Genomic DNA, 21,003 nt, shown 5'->3' on the forward strand with positions numbered 1-21,003 from the left:
CATCACAGAACTTGTCACGACAAAAATGTAAGAGCTCTAATCTTTATGGACACATGGATTTTACTTCTTTTTTTTTTTCTTTTTAGAAGATTTTCCCCCATAAATTATAGCCAATATGGCACAGTTTATATCAACTATAAGCTTGGTTTTTAATAGAAATTATGGTGTTCTTCCTGCACATCACCTTTGCAATTTTTTTATTGTTTTTATTTGTTTTATATTTGTCTTAATTAACTTTGTCTTTATCTAGGTCAACATTTTAGGTGGGCTTTTTTTTTGTGTGCGTAATCTAACATGTTAAGGCTTGTGCCAACTCCAAATCCTTTGTGATTACAAATGTAACCGATTAAAAACAAGACTATTATCCATAAATATTAAGTAGAAAATACAATATTTAATAGTGCACGCTATAGTCTGTTGTTTGTTGCTCTGTAATTGTGTGTCATTCGGTGCTAATTGGAGGTCAAATGGACAACAATTAAAGCCCTTCAACGGGTAGCAAAAAGTCACGCCAGAGTTATTAGAAGAAGCCTCTCTGACATCTCCTGTCACATCCTAATTAGACCAATAGCACGAGCCTTTCTTCTTCTTCTTCTTCTTTAATCCATGCACGAGCCCCCGGACCTGCTCACGAGGCTCTCCCTAAAAGCCCAAAGAGGCTGCCTGGCTTTATGTCCACACAAATCCATATGCTTAATGAAAGGACTAATCACAATCCCTCCAACAGATGTCTAGACGTATAGATTTTGATGATGATTTTGACCAAAAGGATGAAGAGCAAAGGCTCAAACATTTAAAGATGAATATGATTTTGATATGCAATAAAACAGTTAATCTACTAGACTGATAATAATAATGTTTTTTTCTGAAAATATACTAGTTTAATTCCATTTTGCCCACTTTTTTAAATGGATCATACATTGAGTTATTATTTGAAGCCATAGTGTCCACTTTTCTACTGTTTTTCTTTGTTGTATAACTTGTCTTTAACCTCGTGTTTGCTCCTGGACTCTTGAGCTTTCAGAGCTCATTTCACATCTCTCCGTGTGAACCTGATCCAAAGAGCAGCCGTCAATAAAAATGTTGGATTATCCTCTTTATGAGACGGGATTAACATAGCTCTCACATAATTCACATTCCTTCCTGCCTGGATGGAAATCACAGACTCTAGTGATGTAGTAAAAATATATATATATAAAAAAAAGGGCAAATTATAATGACATGTTAGTGATCATCACAAGGATGAAATGCTGACACTTTAATATAAGATTTAAGCCTGTAACTAAAAAAGTGTAAAATCAAGATAAACATAAAATTAGATGGATTTCCATTGGCATGTTGTGGTGTTGTGTGCAGAAACAAGTGATAAAAAACAGGAATAAACAAGAAGATTTAGAAGGATTTACACAGTGTTGGGTCAGGTCAAGTGGTCTTTATTGTCATTTAGTGTGTTTGTGGCCTTCTCACAGCACTTTACAGCTCAAACAAATGCTTTGCTGCATGCTGGCTTGATTTTAATCTGCACTCCCTATTTCATCCAACTAATAATGTCCTCATAATAATTTATCATTTAACACTGGAGACATGGAAATAAATCTATCAAATTCACAGCTGGGTTTTTGTGGCGGAAAAATTGCATACAGGTATAGTACAAAGAATCACAAAGAAAATCTAACACATGGAGGGAAAATAATTCAAAAAACACATAAAAAGGACATTTATGATCGCACGCAAACTGGACTGATTGTCTCTTATAACTAAACATTTCTCATAAATTAATAGTGCATCCAGGTTCATGTCAGAGCTCTCACACACACACACACACACACACAGACACACACTCTACAACACACACACACTCTCTACAACACACACACACACTCTCTCTACAACACACACACACTCATGCGTAACGCTTTGATCAAAGGGGCCCTTCAGTGTGCCAAAAAAAAAAAAAAAAAAGACAAGAGAGGGGAGTCTTTAAGGAGCTTATTTAAAAAAAAAAAAAAACCTGACCTATTCCTCAAACTCAACCAAGTTAGGCTTTTAACTCTTTTGATCCTTTTTTTTTTTCCTTTTGGTCAACACATTTGTTCCATGTCCTTGATTGATCAAAGTTGTGGGAGAAAGTCAGTCAGTGTGAATGTTCAATAAGTTAACCCAACAAGTGAGACAACCGGCTATAGCAGAAGTCCTGCTCTGCTGCAGCCCGAGGTAGAAGTTGGGGCCTAGTAGTAGTGGTGGAAAAAAACTTAAAGGGACTGTTTGTAACTTTTTACAAATTTTATAAATCTACCGGGTTGGTGTCCCAATGCGCGCTCGCATGTGGCTACGCTGTTCAGACCGCTCCTCTGCCTGCTTGTCTTCACTCACACACCGCGCTCGTACTCGCTCCACCTCACGTTCATGCGCGCTCACTCCACACTGCAGAGGAGTTAGTTTAGCTCTGAGAATATCTAGTGGACGTTTGTGCAGAAATAAATGCTGCAGCTCCTCCAGACCAACAGAGGTTTCCCGTGTCTTGTGAAGTGACGGGGCTCCGCAGCGAGAAACGTTATCGTCTCCGACCAAAACTCAGATGTCTCCCCTGTTCCCTCCGACCGCGGTCGGGAGGCTGAGGCAGGAAAAGCCAACACTAGGATCAGCACTGATTCATGGAGAGACCTTCGTCTGGTCAGCTAACATTACTGCCAAGCAGGTGAAATATAGAGTGATATTGTGGTTTTAGCTGACGTGTGTCGCCTCACTGTGTTGACCGATTCAGAGCGAGCACAAGCGCCAGCCTGACGCTGACTGTCGTACACTTAACGGCCACAGGTGTCGCTGTTAACAAGCATTTCTGAAAGTTACAAACAGTCCCTTTAACACTTTCTGCTCCCAACCTTTTTTAGTTTGCGCATAAAAGTCTGCAGCTTTCTCCTTCTTCTTCTCACAACACTTGAAACTTCCACGCTGCTTGGTCTTTGTAATCCAAACAGTCTGCATTGAAATTGAGCTTCCAGGAGGATGCAGTTTGCTCCTTATAGTCCAGGCAGTCTGCTGCTGCGGAGCTGCTGAAGCCGAGCCCTGCAGCTCCGTACGCCGACGACGCGCTGCTGCCCATGGGGCTCATGTTGGAGCCGGCCGCGGTGGACAGCTGGTGGTGCATGGGCGAAAGGTAGGAGCCGCACTCCATCCCGGTGAAGTAGGACGAGGAGCCCGAGTAGCCCTGGTGGTTGTAGCCCGACGCCTGGCTGTAGGTCATGGGATAGGAGCGCTGCATGCAGGAGGAGGAGGTGGACAGCGGGTCTGAGAGAGGAGAGATGGAGGCCGGGCTCCAGATAGACACCGGAGCTGCTGCTGCTGCCACCGCGCTGCCGCTGCTGCTCACAGCCGGGAGGGAGGTGCTGGAGGGCGGCGTGAACTGTCCGCTGGCTCCGCTCTCTGAGCTGATGGCCTCTCGGATCGGAGAGCTCTTCTTCTTCACCGGCTTGCTGACTGTCTTGTTCTGGACTCCACTTTGGGTTTGCTGGGCCTGTTGGCGATGTTTGGCTCGTCGGTTTTTGAACCAGACCTGGAAGAAAAAAAAAAAATGCATTTAAATTTAATTTAGCTATCAAAACACTTTTTTTTTTTTTTTTTACTGTTTAAAGATACTCCACAATCCCTGCAGTGTGTAATGGTGAATTAGAATAAGAAGAAATTAAAAGATTTTCAGTGATCACAAACAAAAAAAAATTGCTACATCTCAGATTTTTTTTAGGCAATCTATCCATTAAGTTCCTTATACTTTATGCTAACTTTATTGTGAAAATATGGTTATTCATAAACTGAGTTTATACAACAAATACAGAAAATGACAAAAATAAAAAATAGCCACATCTCAAAACGCTTTTTTTTTTTTACTGTTAAAGATACTCCACAATCCCTGCAGTGTATAGAATAGAATAGAATAGAAAGCTTTATTGTCATTGTATTAAATACAACGAGATTCACAGTTGCCACTTCTGGTCAGTGGCTTTAAAACAAATACTTGACAAGAACTAAACGAGGCAGATAAAACATATAACAGGTAAAACAAACACACAGTTATAAAGCAAATAAAATAGGTAAAGTAGATGTAATAAATAAATATAAACAGAAGTATTACACTAGAAGTATAAAATATAAAAAAATATGGTAAATTAAAAGTTTAGTAAGTTAAAATATCAGTGATCACAAACCTAAAAAATAGCTACATCTCAGATTTCTTTTTAGCAATCTATCCATTAAGTTCCTTATACTTTATTCTAACTTTATTCTGGAAAATATGGTTATTCATAAACTAAGTTTATATAACAAATACAGAAAAGGACAAAATATCCCTCCAGAAGTGACTGTTGTATCAACCACTTCTCCAACTATGAAGAGGACACTTGAAGCCCTGAAGTGGAGCGTCTCCTCAATTATCGACCTTCCCTTTATGAACATAGACTATGTTGGTGTGTTGAGGTGTTTGTGTCTGAGACTCACCTGCACTCGTGATTCTGGCAGGTTGATCTTTAAGGCCATCTCCTCTCTCATGAAGATGTCAGGATAACGAGTCTTGTTGAACAGATTCTCCAGCAGGTCGAGCTGAGCCCGAGTGAAGGTCGTCCTCTCTCTCCTCTGTTTGCGAGGGGCTCCTGATAAGAAAGAGGGGGAAAGAGTACTTTAAATATAACAAAAAAGCTTTTGTTTCGGTTTTGAATGTTGAGATTGTTTTCTCTAGTGTACTTGATGGGTTTGTCTGTAAACTCATCTACTTAAAAGTTGGTTTATAGACTGTTGTAATTACAAACGGTGGATTACAAAAACTGCCTTTAAAAAAGTATAAAAAAAAGAAATATAACAAAAGAAATGACACAGTTTGACTTCAAAAGACATTTGAAATATACCAAACTTCTGTATCTTATCGATTTGATTTAGATGATACTTAAACAGTCGTCAATCCTCTAACAAATCCTCATTCAAATACCATCTAAGAATACATTACTTAAGCAGCTGATCGACAGTCCAGTGTTGGTTATTTCATGTTTTTTTCTTTTGTTCCTTTTCCCTGATGATGGGCCTTGAAGCTAAATGGTTTTGGAAGATTGTGTATGAATGTGAAATTTATATATGTTTGGAAAATTGTAACGTTATTAGTGTAACACAAATATAATGTTGTATATATAGTATGTATGTGATAAATGTAATGTACTTGATTTCGGACCCCAGGAAGACTATAGCTGGTGCCATTGATATCAGCTAATGGGGATTCTTTTTAAATAAAATAAATACTGAAAATAGTCATCTGTTAACGCAAATAATCTATAATATAATCTATGTTGATCATTGCAAATAGAATAGAATAGAATAGAATAGAAAGCTTTATTGTCATTGTATTAAATACAACGAGATTCACAGTTGCCACTTCTTCTGGTCAGTGCTTTAAAAACAAATACTTGACAAGACTAAACGAAGCAGATAAAACATATAATAGGTAAAAACACACTCAGTTATAAAGCAAATAAAACAGGTAACGTAGATTAGATAGATATTAGATAGATAAAGTGGCTTGCACATCATTTTGGACATTTAATACACATAAACAACCTGAATTTTATTGATTTATTGATTTATTTGTAAACGGTTGTATTATTACCTTGGTATCCCACTGAAGGATGCAGCAGGTCCACTCCTGAGGATAAACTCAGTCCGTTCACTGTGTACGGCGGCTGCTTCAAATAGGACATCATGCTGGCGGCCGGATGAGAAGAAATACGAGAGAAAAAAAAACAGGGTGCAGAAAATAGGGTTTTTAATCCTCTCTCGTCTCCGTTTTGGTCTCTCACTTCGTCCAGATCATCAACCTGGAGCAGGACACAAATACAGGAATGTTGTGTGAGATGCGTCTCGTGTGTTCCGTTCTGGAGTTTTGTCTGTTTGTTCCGTTCTGGAGTTTTACGCGCAGCCTGTGTTCCGTTCTGGAGTTTTACGCGCAGCCTTTTACGCACCGCGGTTCTCTGGCTTTAGAGGAGGAGTGGGCGCGTCCTCGGACTCTCTGGTCTCTTAAAGGGAGAAGTGGAGACCCCCAGCTGTCTCTGCTGGACTGAGGATGCTCTGTCTGGCTGACATCACCCCCCACCACCACTAACTGCTACTATAACCCCGCCTCCAAACACACTCCTCTTCTCAGTAGCACCAAAACAAAACATTGTCGTTAAAATGCGCACACCCAATTAGCATATATACCCACAGGTTATAGGCGAAGCTAAATAGACAGCTGATTGGGGGGCCATTTGCAGAAACAAAGCCCACTGTTGACCGATAAGTAATGCTGATAACAAAAGACTTTAAGGGGAACAAACAAAAGAAGCCAAATACTGCAAACTGAGCGCTCATTCACATACAAGCCGAGCATCTTCATTTATTTATTTTTTTATACTTTATTTTTTCCCCTTTTTTCAAGGCTGTCTTCATATATGCAATCCACTGTTTGTAATTACAACAGTCTATAAACCAACTTTTAAGTGGATGAGACAAACCCATCAAGTGCACTAGAGAAAACAATCTCAACATTCAAAACCAAAACAAAACCAGGAAAAGAAATCACAATAATAATAATGACAAAAAGAAAGAGTAGAGTTAAAAAAACAACAACAACAAAGCAAACAAAAAAACAAAAAAACAAAACACACATAACAAAAACAAAAATAGACATTTCTATATCTCGGGCCTCTTTGTTTGTTTCCACTAAAAACCTTTGATGCAATACACACCTCAAGTGCAACTCTGTTTACATTTATACTCTACCTATTTTACAAGTGCAATTACCTCTGTTTACATTACATCTATTTTTATATTTTATACTTCCAGTGTAAGTATATTTATTTATTACATCTACTTTACCTGTTTTATTTGCTTTATAACTGTGAGTTTTTTTTACCTGTTATATGTTTTATCTGCCTCTTTTAGTTCTTGTCAAGTATTTGTTTTAAAGCACTGACCAGAAGTGGAAACTGTGAATCTCGTTGTATTTAATACAATGACAATAAAGCTTTCTATTCTATTCTATTCTATTCTATTGTACATTCAAATGTAACGAAATTAAAATACGAAGGACAACTTTGGCAGATAATTAGAAACATGGAGGCATTCCCCCAAAGTGATTGCTGACATTTTATTGACACTCCTCGAGGTGATTCCCTCCTCCTCCTCTCCTAATGAATTGCTCCCGGTAATTAGATTTGGAAGGTGAGACTTTCGAAATGTGTTGATTAGAGGCGAGCACTTAATCTTCATCTAAACAAACAAGGAGATGGCCCACTAAATTTGTCTCCAGGTACTGTGGAAAAAAAATATTTTAGAGTAAAAAACGTTCATTTCAGTCTCATATTTTGCTTTAAAAAAACAGTATACCCATGTTTGTTAGTAAGTAAGTAAATCCTGTATTGAATATACTGCATAATAATGCTGATGTTTGTATAACAAAAAAAACAATAAAGACATCGTTAAAAAAAAAAAAAAATAGAATACCCTGGTGAAAGGACCACTTAAGTCTATAAACATCTTATTTAAATAATCGAGCAACAATTCTTTAAAATTATTAAAAATTTGACAATAACAAAAAAAAGAGAAACAACGTGGCCTAAATAAAATTGACAAAGATACTCAGCAATATTCTGATTTTATAGGAATATTATATAAATTAATAAATCAAGTTTAATAGGGTCACTACAGGGATGAAACATTTGTGAGATACGTGAACATTTTTACAGTAATATTATAGAAATAGTAGGTCATGGGAGATTAAATATGCATATGACCAATATTAATTAATTTGACTATTAAAGACCTAGTACCTACGAAGTATAATGCAATATTTATGAAATCATAGACTATTATTTCATTTATATATTTTGTATTTATTTCTCTAGAGGGTAAGGCCATTATTTGGCCTAATAGCATATAGAAATATATTATAGAAAAAATACTGAACAATATGCCTTAATATTTTTTTTTGGTAATAGCTAATTAGTCTCTATTCCATATGTTGCTATATCTGAGGCCTCTCCTAACGTTTCCATTGACACCTACCTGTAGAATAAAGTTGGACCCCAGGGTGCTCCTCTCTCTCTCTCTCTCTCTCTCTCTCTCTCTCTCTAGTCTGGACTCCTCGGTTTTATAGAGCCAATAACGGCCACTCCTATACTCAATCTGTCACTACCGGTTGCTCCACATCCGTTCAATAATAAATACCCTGCCCAGCCATTAATTATTATTGGCTCCGAGAGATTTTTTTTTTTTTTTTTTTTCTTCTGTAAGAAATTAACGAGATAATCCGGACGGCACGCGCTGGCCTGATTACAGGACGCCAGCCTCGACTCCGCATTCAGGCCTCCGCAATTTTCTGCGTCACGAAAATAAAACAAAGACTGGCATTGTGTTGATCAGACCAGCTGACTGCCAGACAACCTCAACCCCCCCCACACCCCCCCCCCCCAACAAAAACCCCAAACCAGGCTGCACAACCAACCACACAACTCACTTTCCCAAACTGACACATGCACCTACATATGGCCCTTTAAAAACATCATCATTATTATTATTATTATCATTATGAAATATTTTTTCTATTGCATTGTTTTTGTTTTAGCAGTTACCATATTTGTTTTACTCTATCTGCTTTTATTGTCTGATGTTCTGTTTTAACAGTTATACCATATATTTTACTCTATTTATCTGCTTTTATTGTCTTGTGAAGCACTTTGTAAACATCTGTTTTGAGAAGTGTTATATAAATACATTTATTATTATTATTATTATTATTATTATATTATGTGAACAATTTTCATTAGTTGTTTGAATATTTTTGCAAAAGTTTTATCGTTAATTTTTTTGCAATAAATCAAAATTGTGATTGTTATTATGCAAAATGAGAACAGTTGATATTGAACTGTTTTTTCTAAAATAGCACATCTTTCGTTTAAAGATTCCAATAGCTTCTATTATTGCCATTGTTTGTTATATATATATATATTTATTTATTTATATGAATTTAATATAAGATTTAAAAAGCAATTTTGTCAATCTGACTTTAGTTGTTCACCCTCCCTCCGACATGGCTGAATACATCCGTAGTCTGTAGTCCAACACGTGCAGCAGTTATAGAGTGTATTATGTGAAGTTGTGGTCTGCTCCACCGGCCTGCCATTAACCGGTTGAATGCCCCTTTACTCTGCAGCCTGCAGCCCACAGAGGCGACAAGGAGAAAAGTTTCCTTTTAAAACACGCCTATCCAATTATCTCCCTGCATGTTGGCTATCTGCTTTCCATCACACACTGCTGCTGGTCTCACTGTCTATTAACAAAAACACTTCTTATTTAGCCTAAATAAATGTACACTAAAAAATATTCAAGTTAAATAAGTCACTTACTTCAGCAGCTGTTGTTTTTTTAAAGGGTCTTTTTGCAGAGCAGAGTGGTTAAATAAAGCAGCTTTGGTTAGTTTCCTCCCGGGTATAAGCTTGTTGGATGCGGATAATACTCAGAGATTCTCAGTATTTATTGAGAGAGAGACTGCGAGGATTTTTTTTTTTTGCAGCCAATTGGAAATGAGAGAAAATATGATGCATGGGCAGAGGTGTGAAAGGATGCAGCAGCTGGAGTAAAGTGGCCTGATGGTGGCAACATCAGCAGCTCCAAAGAAAGAAAGAAACCACTGCTGCCATTTTTTTTTTATCATTTAAAAACAAAGAAAATGTGAATAATTTGGCTACATTTTATTTTCAGCAGGTATTTACAGCTCTAGAGGTGTCAATATAGGTGTGGTGCATTGACCAAGAAGAGCAACCAATCAGAGCCCAGCTCCTGCATGGAGCTTCAAATAATAGTGTAGCACTGCAACTAACGATTATTTACTTTGTCGATTGTTTTCTTGATTAATCGATTAGATGTTTGGTCTATAAAATGTTAGAAAATTGTGAAAAATGTCGATCAGTGTTCACCAAAAGCCCAAAATGACGTCCTCAAATGTCTTGTTTTGTCCTCAACTCAAATATATTCAGTTTACTGTCATAGAGGAGCAAAGAAACCAGAAAATATTCACGAATCAGATAACTTTTTTTCTTAAAAAAAATACTCAAACTGATTAATCGATTACCAAAATAGTTGGCGATTAATTTAATAGTTGACAACTAATCGATTAATTGATTAATCGTTGCAGCTCTAATATAAATGATAGCCTTTTTATGGCTCCTTTACAACGTAAATCTTGATTTGAAATCAAGTTGTTTGTTCTTTATTAAAACCAGTGTGATATGGCAGTGTTAAGCCAAATAAATCATGAAGCAAATTAGGAATAGGGAACAGAATACAGTTTGCGTTTAATTTAACAGTTGACAATTAATCGATTAATCGTTGCAGCTTTAGTCGTATAGGCATACAGCCTATATAGCGTATATAACCTAGACCAGCGCTCATAGTAAAAAATCAGAGGCTGCAGCTTGCAGATTTAATTGTCAAAATAAGCTGAGCAAGCAAAACGGAAGCACTAGCGAGAGGTGAAAATAACTTCTCGGGGATCTGTCACGGTTTGGTTCTGTGTAACCCTGTAAAGGAGATTTAAGAAAAAAAATGGTGGCCTGTGAAGCTGTCTACAGCACCACCACCACCACCACCACTTCTATGTTCTGTTTTTTTCTTTTAACAAAAAACAGCAGCCTAAATTATGTGTTGCTTATCAAATTTTCTGGGTTACACCATATAAACACTTGAAAAATGATTTTACTCTTGTGATCTCTCTCTCTGTCACCCCCACCCTTTAAACCCCTTTAATTTGTGTCCAATTGGGGGGGGGACATTGCATTTTGCATTAAATAAAACATAGTATTTCTGTAATTTTTAAACTGTTTTTCTTCCGTTTTGACTAAACTTTGTCCTCAGCAGCTCTGACTGATGGTTTTGATTGATGCTCCCAAACAAGCAGCAGGTTAGAGAACTAATTAGGAGTCTACATGCCAGATGAACAGACTGTGAGGCTGCTGGCTGGCTAGACTAAAATCAATATGACTCTATTGTATAGAAAATCATTGACATTATTTATGGACTACATGTCATTGTTTATGATTTAGTGCAATTATATGAAGTCAGTGTTGTCAACAAAGATTAGAAATCCAGATAAAATTGTGTATTTTGTCACTATTGTGACTTCATTTTGGTCACCAGTGGACTGAAATAGTTTTACTGTAGCCTATAAGTGGAGTTTTCCCATTTCCCCCCAGCTCTCATACTAAAACAAACAGCCTAACCGGGCTTAAGTATCTGGTCCCCTTGTTGTCCCACAGCTATGTTCTTGGCTCACTGCACGCAGAGTCCTTTCATCTTCAGCTCTGATATATAATTCATCGGAAAATATCTAATAGCCCTGGGGAGCGTTTCAGCTAAACGGGGCCGTGGTTGTAAAAAAGGTGAAGATGCTTGTTAATGTCTGTGGCAATATGCCCTCCCCCTGTCTCCGGGCCAATTGACGAAGTCACGGTTTCTCCTGCTGTTAGGGAGACGAATTGAAGGCTAAGAATCGTGGGACTGAGATACCACTCTCTCACACAGTGTGTGCTGGATAACACTGGCTGGCATGAGGGAGGTATGATGTGCTGCCTCCTCTCCTCTCTCCTCCAGCAGCCTTTTGTTTGCTTCCTGGGCTATAAAAGTGGTTAATGTGGCTACAGACCATAAATGATAACATAAATCATAGGAATCCTCTGTGGCTATGGCATTTTATTTCTTAGATCTTCTTCTAAATTCATATTTGGAGTAAAATATTGATTGATTTATCAGGAATATCTGGTTCCATTATATGCATTCTTATCAACTGTGAATGACCTCTTAGTGGAAAATGCTTCGTATTTTCAGTGTTTGCTGCTCAGAATACAGAATACGTCCACTGTTTAATCCTTTTGAATTCAACATTTTGATTTAGTTTTGTACTTGCATAAAGTTGTGGTTTTGCCAGACACACATTTTAAATACCTATTTATCTATCTTATTAGTGCTCAATATTATTGGATCCACAGTTTTTGCACCAACCAGTTCAGTTCACTTCAGCTGTCCATCTCAAGGTCAAATCAATGACTTGGCCCACTCAACCAACCCCATCTGTTACACACTGACACACGCACACACACACACACACACACACACACAGACACAATCACACGCAGTAAACTGTATTTGGCATTATGACTGCTTGCTTTTTGCCATCTGCACCGTAGAACTCACATTGATAGATTTATTGATAAGCATGATGGAGGAAGCGATACATGTATTGATGATTCTACAACAAACCGAAGCGAGCGTCCATGGATATTGAACTTCTGTATTATCAGATGAGCTTCGGACAGCAGGTGTTTCTGAGGAAAACAACACAGACGTAGCTGGTTGTCATTTTTTGAAAATGTCAGTTGTAGTTTCCAGGCACCCTAAAGGCCCGGTCACACCAGCACATGGCAGAGTAAAATTCATCGGCGTGTGAATTGTCTTTGCAAAATAGACAGTGCTAGAGGCTTGTTGATATAAGGACTAGAACTACAGCTGGTGAGCGAACTACTCTAGCAAGCCGGGAACATGTTAGCGCGTAAAAGTGAAGCCAATGCTGAAGTGCCTTTAACTTGCATTCTTTCTAATAGCCAGCAGGGGGTGACTCCGCTGGTTGCAAAAAGAAGTCAGATTGTATAGAAGTCTATGAGAAAATGAGCCTACTTCTCACTTGATTTATTACCTCAGTAAACATTGTAAACATTTATGGTCTCAATCACTAGTTTCAAGTCTTCTTCAATACAGCATGATGTTCATTTAGTAAATTATGGTCACATTTAGAGTCAAATAGACCATAAAGCAGAGTATGCTTTAGGGCGTGGCTACCTTGTGATTGACAGGTAGCTACCGTCCGGTCTGGGAGTTGTCCGTGTTCTTACAACTTTAACCCTTTTACAGTGTGCTTTCAGTTAATAAAAAGTTAATTGTAACATTTTGGTTGTGTAGAATGTCTTATTCAGCATTCGGTTGTACTTAGCTCCACCCTCTTGTGTCACTTCTGGTTGCAAAAAAACAAGATGGCGTTGGCCAAAATGCTGAATTTGCGGCTTCAAAACAGCAGTCCACAAACCAATGGGTGACTTCACAGTGACTATGTCCACTTCTTATATACAGTCTATGGTCACAATAGCTCTCCAAGATCCTTTCTATTCAACTTATACTTTGCTGTTTACTACTCCCTGCTATTTTGTTCTCAGAGGTAAGTGAAATCGAAGAGCTCCGAGCTCACTGTCAGCTAGCTAGCTTGTTAGCTCAGACGATAAGGGGAAACAGTTTATTAAACGGATGTAGGCCTATTTCTAGTGTACTATTATAGCTGACGAGGTAGCTGCGAACATGCTAGCTAGTCAGTCACAAAAGTTCTCCAACCTACTTTCTATTTTCTCTGTACTGTGCCTTTTAGGCTACTCCCACTTGGCATTTTCTTGTCAGAATTGTACATCTTTTCATTCAATAAAGAGGCATAAAAAAGCTCCGCAAACCACTTAAGTCCTGAAAAATAAGCTAACACTCTGTCTCATAACTGTCTAAAACCCATGGCTTTTTACTTTCCGCTTCTCTGTTCCCTCGAACGTCTCAGCCCAAACTCGAGTTCACCAAAGATTTGCACGGATTTACTTAGACCCGTCAAGTGAATCCACGATTGCAACAATTCCAACAAAATGTTCCCATTTTAAATTCTAGTGTGACCTTGCTTAAAGACTTACATCTGGTCAGCTGAGAGAACATTTGTCTTTTATATTGCACCTGCAGTATTATTACCATTTAACCCCCTTTGCACCAACTACCACATGGCCTACATCATATCATATTCATGCCCTTCATTGAGATACATCCACCACTTGTGGTTTGCCCAGGGGAGGGTTGAATGTCTTGTCCCTGCTGGTACCTCGTTAACCTCCCACGGCCTGCGGCTAGTGTTAGCCAAACTGAGAGGCCTCATACCTGGGTATTGGTCAGCAGGGACCGGCCCCGGGAGCCCCGGACCCCCCATCGGGTGAGGGGAGGGAGGCAGGCGGGACAGAGGAGGGCCAAACAAAAACACAACCTGGCACCCCCACGGCAAACAGCCCACCTACTGTCAGCCAGCATCTGGGGCACAGCACACAGCCCCTCTATTCACATTCTGATGACGGCAAATACTGAGGAACACACACACACACACACGCACACGCGCGCACACACACACACACACACACACACACACACACACACACACACACACACACACACACACACACTGGTTTTAGTTTCAGTCTTTAGCTGAGAATAGCTGAAAAATATTTTTGAAGCGACTGATAGTCTGTAACTGCAGCTAATCAAGTTTTGTAAAGCGATTACCCCAAAACATATATAGATGTAGCCTTTTTGAGGCCCATCTAAATGCATTGTATGCTTTGTTTAACTGTACTTTCAAGAGAATAAAGTGCATGTGGAGAACAAAGTTCGGAAATTGCGAGATAGAAGGAATGACAGGCAGAGATTTGGGGAGAGAGTGACAGAGAGAAACAGGGAGGAGGAGTGTAAAGTTAATCCAGTCTGAATCGACGGGCCCGGCTGCAGGAGTGACACTGAAAACAGTTTTTCTTTTCTTTCTTTTCTCTGCAAATTTGCTCTCCCCTCTCCCTCTCTCTTTGCTTCCTCCCGTGCCTCTCGCTATTTTTCTGCCTTCTTATCCTTTTTAATTAGAGGGGCTATTCTGCTGCACAGAGGACCTTAATCCCCAACTGACCAACAATGCAAAAAGCCAGCCTTTGAACAGCCGACCCGCACCCCTTTCGGCCCCCCTAAAACTCCCCACCACCAATCACCGCGCCGCCCAAACACTCCACTGCTCCCATCGTTGGGAAAACCGGGCTCTTTCCCGTCTCCATCTTTTCCAACATCTTGGACAAAGCGCTTAGGGGGACCACTGCAAAGAGAAAGTGTCTGAAAGAGCATTTCAATATCCGCCGAGGTTCTCAAAAAGCTTTGGTTTGGTGCTGGGACAAGGCCGAGGTCAAATGGCAGGTGACTCTGAATGAAGAAAAGTTACTAAAATAACCTGCTAACAACTGAAGTGTATGGAAAAAAGCTAAAGGTTACAAAGGCATTATAATAGTAGAGGGGAAAAGGTTACACCTGCTAAGTGACAGAGAAGCCAAATCAGCAGATCTTTAAAAAGCATCTTTTTAAAATCTTTTTCTTGATTTTTATAACTTTTACTTTAAGTTTGCTGCAATGATTTGTCTCATTCGTAATGGATCCAATTTAAAAAGTAAATAAAATTGTACATGTAGAGACAGCGGTGGAAGAAGTACTCACATATTTTACTTACGTAAAAGTAGCAATACCACAGTGTGGAAATACTCTGTTACAAGTAAAAGTGCTGCAGTCGAAATATTACTGAAGTAAAAGTACAAAAGTATCAGCATCAAATAAAGTACAAAAAGTAAAAGTACTCATTATCCAGAATTGTCCATTTCAGAATAATATACAGTATTTGATATTATTGGATTATAATTATTGATGCATTAATGTGTTCATCACTTTAATGTTGCAGCTCCTAAAGGTGGAGCTGATTTCAACAAATTTATATACTTCTGGGTAGCTTAATCCTGTGGTTTTCCAAAGTGGGGTCCGGGGACCCTCAGGGGTCCTTGTGGGGGCTCCAGGGGGTCCCCCAGCTAAAAGGGGAATCATTTATTTACACTGTAATTCCATCCATAAGTAACACAATGGCAGAATGTATGACTGTTTTGGTCATGGGTTTTATACACTTTCTGTCATAAAATATCTAAAAGCAAAAAAACGTATTAGATGCGGGACCCTGGGAAACAAATCTTATCAAATGGGGGTCTAATTTGTGTCAGTTTAGGGGTCCTTGACGTGAAAAAGTTTGGCTTAATCTATAATGATACTTCATAATTAATTTGTCAATTATATTTTGTATTACAAATCTGAATCTGCCAAGTAACTATAACTACAGCTATCAGTAGTCAGTAGTGGAGTAAAAAGTACAATAATTACCTCTGAGATGTATAGGAGTAGACGTATAAAGTAGCATAAAATATATACATACTCAAGTAAAGTACAAGAAAGTACCTCAAAATTGTACTTAAGTACAGTATTTGAATAAATGTAATTTGTTACTTTCCAGCACTGCTTAGAGAATTGTATTTTGAGAGTATTTTTTACTTCCTTTCCTGATGAAAGAAAAGACTAAAGTCACAGCTGGGTTAAAGTTGGCCATGTCTCCACTGAAAGTGAAAAAACATCTTCTGTAAACGTAATACTTCTTCAGAAGCAGCGAGCAGGTTAGAGGGCACAGATATAAAGAGCAGAAGCTGAAGCAAATTCCCCCACTGGGTCTCATTTCCATATGTATATGCATCTCAAGACGGAGTCTATTGAGACCGACCCTTGTTGTCTTGTTAGATGATTATGTGCGGCCATTATTAGTAAATTACCTACAGATTGAGATAATAAGTCGGGGTCAGGGAGGAGAACATGAGGAAGGGTTTGGTGAATTACTCATCATAGATACAAATACAATACCTTGATAATACATTCATCAGCTTGTTTTGTGCATTTGATCACAAATTGTTAACTCAGCTTGACGGTTATAGTCCACACTGGTGGTCCAGATATTTAAAGTATAATTAGTCTTATAATAATGTCAATGTAACAATACTCCAACTCTGCCTAAAAGGAACTGAACTAATTTTCCTGTAATTTTGTTCAAGCGGATTTCCTGCAAACATTTTGCAAACATAGCAGTCTGACAAATTGCCACTGGAGCACAATGACACTTTCAACCCTGCCCCGCATGCAGAAAAATGAATTTCCTTTCACCGTCGACGGACGCAGTTTCCTATTTTTACGCCCCGACGTGCTGGCTCGACACTCCCTCGTACAAGACGGGGAGAAAACACAGGCCAGCCAAACCCTCTGCCTGGCTAATCACAGGCCCAATATTTCCATAGCAGGCAATTAGTATCTCGCTTTTATGTGCGAAATGGCTGAGGCGAGAGAACGAGCGAGTCGGGGAGAGAGGCACGGCGGAAACAGAGAGAGAATAAAAGAGCAATTAAGATGTTGGGTGAGCGGAGGACAGAGACAGGCAGTCTGCTGCCGTGTGATTTGAGGCTTGCGGGCCCGGTAATTAGCCCTTCATTGTGAGATAATGGACTTGGCCGGTCTTCCTGGTTCCCCGAGCTGCCCGGGCCGACTCGACCCATGGAAGGTCAAAGGGCACAATGTGCAGTTTGGCTCCTATATGTTTGTGTGTGCATGTGTGTGTGTGTGTAAACCATCTTTCAAGACTTGCATCAGGAAGAACAATGAAAGAACAGAAGTCTTTGCATTCAGGTAAATTAATAATCTGTCTAAATCTGCAAAGGTTTGTGGGTAAATCTTTAGCCTTTTTGGGGGAAGCCAGTGAAAGCAGCGCCCGACTTTGAGGCGTTGGAGTCATCGCTCTCCTGGCCTATCACTCCTTTCTCCCGCCATCTTCAGAAGAGCAGTAATCTGTGAACCCTGAATCATAAGCTTTGGGTAAATCTATGTAATACGGGTAATTCGATGAAGTAGTATTTTCCTGGTGAGAGGCAAAATCCTGTTGACTATTCAAGGATTGAATCATCCAACAGTAATGCCATTAGACCAGTGCCACGGATTCCTCGGAAAATGCTGTTTAATTGCCAGTAACCGGCCATTGTTTGGTGACGGGTAAACACTAGCCGAGAGGGGGGGCGAGCGAGGAAGCGTGTGAAAAAGATGGCCCCTTCGACTTCAGCCAATCGCCATCATTGAGAAACGGATTTACTCGATGAAGCCCGCGCTGCGGAGTGGCAGAGGCACTGGCTTAACTAAAGTCTTCAGGAGTATAAATGCAGAGTAACTCTTTCCTTTAATACAGGATTTGCTCAACAATGCGATTTAGGAGGGGGGTGTCTATTCAAGATAGACATTTTTTTTTTTTTGAGTGGTGAGGTTTTTAAGGATCAAGCCTTGTTGCTCACGTTTATTAGCGCGGGACTCCGCAGCTCAGGGATTGTTGGTCGTTGTAATCGTCGAGCAGTTTATCCATGTTTGTGTTTGGCTTTACATACATGCACCCTGACACTAAGTCCCATTCTTTCCACCTGTATTGGCTAAGAACAATAACCCCTACCTACACCCAGCTGTTTATCCTAAGCCACACTTCTTCACACTGATATTAACTGTCCAAATCATCATGAAACTGATCTACTTGATTTTACTTTTACTAGTTAATCCAATTCTCGGCACACGGGGATTTTTTTATGAGAATTTGAACATATTTGAGGTGCATTGTTGTCCCTCCCCGCAGCCCCCTGCTCTCAGGCCTGTCCTGCAGGACGCAGATTGGAAGTGAGAGGTGTGGCGGCCGAGGCTCGCCTCCATTGTGAGCCGGTGCCTGGGAGACGAGCAGCGCTGCCAGACCCGACACTGATTGGGTTTGACACTGCGTCCAGGAGGCGAGAAGAAGCTTTTCTTTTTCTTCTTCTATAAGTAAAAGAGAGCCTTTTTTTTGTATGAAAGGCCCCTCCTCTGCTCTCCTCTCTCCTCTAACTCCCCCTGGTTCTGTTGTGCTCCTCGCCCTCCTCCTCGCTCCTCTCTTTCTTTCCTCTCTTTGCGTTCCTATATTGACTCCCACATTTTTTTTCTCAGATTAAAACCAGTGGACTTCTGTTTCTTTTGTCTTCTTCCTTTGTTGTCCCTCTCACTTGGATGTTGACCAGTAAATTTGATCCTCGGCATCACAACATTAAAAATGTACTTTTGTACTCTATCCCTATAAGCAACAGTATTTGTTGCATGTATTTGGAAACCAAATTTGTCTCCATCCCTAAATCTGAAACTCTGCCACATACTGAGCCCACTAGTATGTCTTAGGGTGGACACTTCGCCACATAGGGATCTTTAATCACCCTGCCTCAGGCTATGATCACACACTGCTCAACACTGAGCGTTTACACAGGATTTATCTTTCAATGTACTGTGCCTGGGGTACTTTTTGTTCACAAAGTGCCCAAGTGATACATCATGGCCGTTATTCCTGCCTTACAATGCCATTTTGAAGAAATAGTTTGGGAAATAGCTAGATGACAGCCAGCTTAGCTTAGCATAAAGACTGGAAAGAGAAGGTTAGGTAACTTAAGTGTAAAAATGACACGTTGTGGTAGTCCGGCACACAACCTGCTGTAACAACCCAATGTGTCATTTCTTTTACAGCTTTAGAGGAGCTGGTAGCTGAGCTCCTGGCTGTAGCTTCATATTTACTGTAGAGACATGAGAGTGGTATCGACCTTTTCATCTAACTCAGCAAGAAAGTGAAGAAGCATACATCCCAAAAGTCAAACTATGTCCAATGTTATATACTCCTTTAAAGGTCCCACATTGTAAAAAGTAAGATCTTCATGTGTTTGTTTTTTTATTATAAAGCCGGTTAAAGTGATGTAAATTAAATACTGTAAAAGTATTGAAACGCTCAATCCACAGAGAAATACACAAAGCCCGTATTCAGAAACTGCGCCTTTGAAACAAGCCGTCAGGATATATTGGTTGTGTCCAAAATTCAATACCAAGTTGATATTTAGTACGCTAAAACAGTATGTGAGGTATTTTAGTATGTCCGAAACCTTAGTATGAAACCAATAGTACGCAAATTGCGTACTATTTACGGTGAAATATTACAGTATGCAATGCTGGACACTACGGCGGCATAAATGTCCCACAATGCAATGCGGTAGGGACAACAACGTTCATGACGGACGGCTCTGTAACATCAATAACGCTTCGATTTAACTGTAAGTATAAGATTCCACTTTGCCAGGTGTAATATATATTTTAAATTAATTCTGATTTTTATTCTCACAAACCGTTGTTTTGGTCACGTGAGGTTGGCACGGGTTACCATGGTTACACTTCTCCAACCGGCAAGAAGGCTCTCAGGAAGTGACGATGTAAATTACTGCTGAGTGCATCCGAAAAGATAAATAGTACTGTTTATTCACACAAAAGTATGTTGAACGATACTACACATATTGTGCATAGTATGCGATTTCGGACGAAGACCAGCTCACAGGAAGTAAACATAAACCTAAGCCAGCAATTTCGTTGCAATTCCATTTAAAAGTGCTAAAACAGAGTGTTTCAGACAGTATGAGGAAAACAAAGGATTTTTTTTTACATTACAGCATGTAAACATGTTGTAGTAGAAACCCAAAATACAATATGAACCTGAAAATGAGCATAATATGGGACCTTTAAAGTAAACACAAATATAAACTGAAGCTATGTCAACCCTGAGGATTATGGGTAAGTGAGTTTAAATATTGTCATACGGCCCCAGTACGAGCGCTGAGATAGGAGAATGTGGGAAGTTTTATTGGTATTGATTAATCTTCCATGCTGATCACCAGAGAGCGCAACCCTCTCGATCCGCTTAATGGAGCCACTAATGACGAGCTCCATTAGTTTAATATATGCTTTTATCGCTGTGCCCTTAGATGACTGTAGCGTTTCATTAGACATGTCTGCCTCATATCTCACTTTGCACCCAGAGGAAACTGTGAAGGGATTAATTTTATGATGGACCCCCTGCCTCCTCCTGCCTCCTTCCCTCCCTCCTCCTCTACTCCTTCCCTCCTTCCCTCCCTCCTCGGCTCAGCTCAGCTCCCAGCCACAGCCAGGGGACCCAGGAGGAATAGTGTCTTTGTCGTCCTGCCGTTTTTCGGAGTTGAGGAACAAGAGGAGTTTAATCCTCATTGTCCAGGAGACTGCCGAGGGTGAGGGGGGGTCCTCCGGCTGTAAAATGATCCAACTGGCCCCGGCTAATCCCCTCCTAACCCCCACTCCCGGGCCTGACCCCCCTCCCGGCCTTAATTCACGCCCCCGTACTACCACAGTATCACACTATAA

General features: G+C 39.8%; 1 protein-coding gene across 1 annotated transcript; it reads right to left on the bottom strand.

Annotated features, from left to right (window-relative positions):
* Window positions 1-2,762: 2,762 nt before the first annotated feature.
* Window positions 2,763-9,849, bottom strand: LOC119476586 (homeobox protein OTX2-like). The gene is made up of 4 exons (XM_037749972.1): window positions 9,420-9,849; window positions 5,645-5,852; window positions 4,492-4,643; window positions 2,763-3,553 (listed from the first exon to the last, which is right to left on the bottom strand). The coding sequence occupies exons 2-4, from the start codon at window positions 5,736-5,738 to the stop codon at window positions 2,930-2,932; spliced, it is 870 nt and encodes a 289-aa protein (XP_037605900.1). The 5' UTR covers window positions 5,739-5,852; window positions 9,420-9,849; the 3' UTR covers window positions 2,763-2,929.
* Between the last annotated feature and the right edge of the window lie 11,154 nt (window positions 9,850-21,003).

This window comes from Sebastes umbrosus, chromosome 18 (assembly GCF_015220745.1).
Source record: "Sebastes umbrosus isolate fSebUmb1 chromosome 18, fSebUmb1.pri, whole genome shotgun sequence".
NCBI lineage: Eukaryota > Metazoa > Chordata > Actinopteri > Perciformes > Sebastidae > Sebastes > Sebastes umbrosus.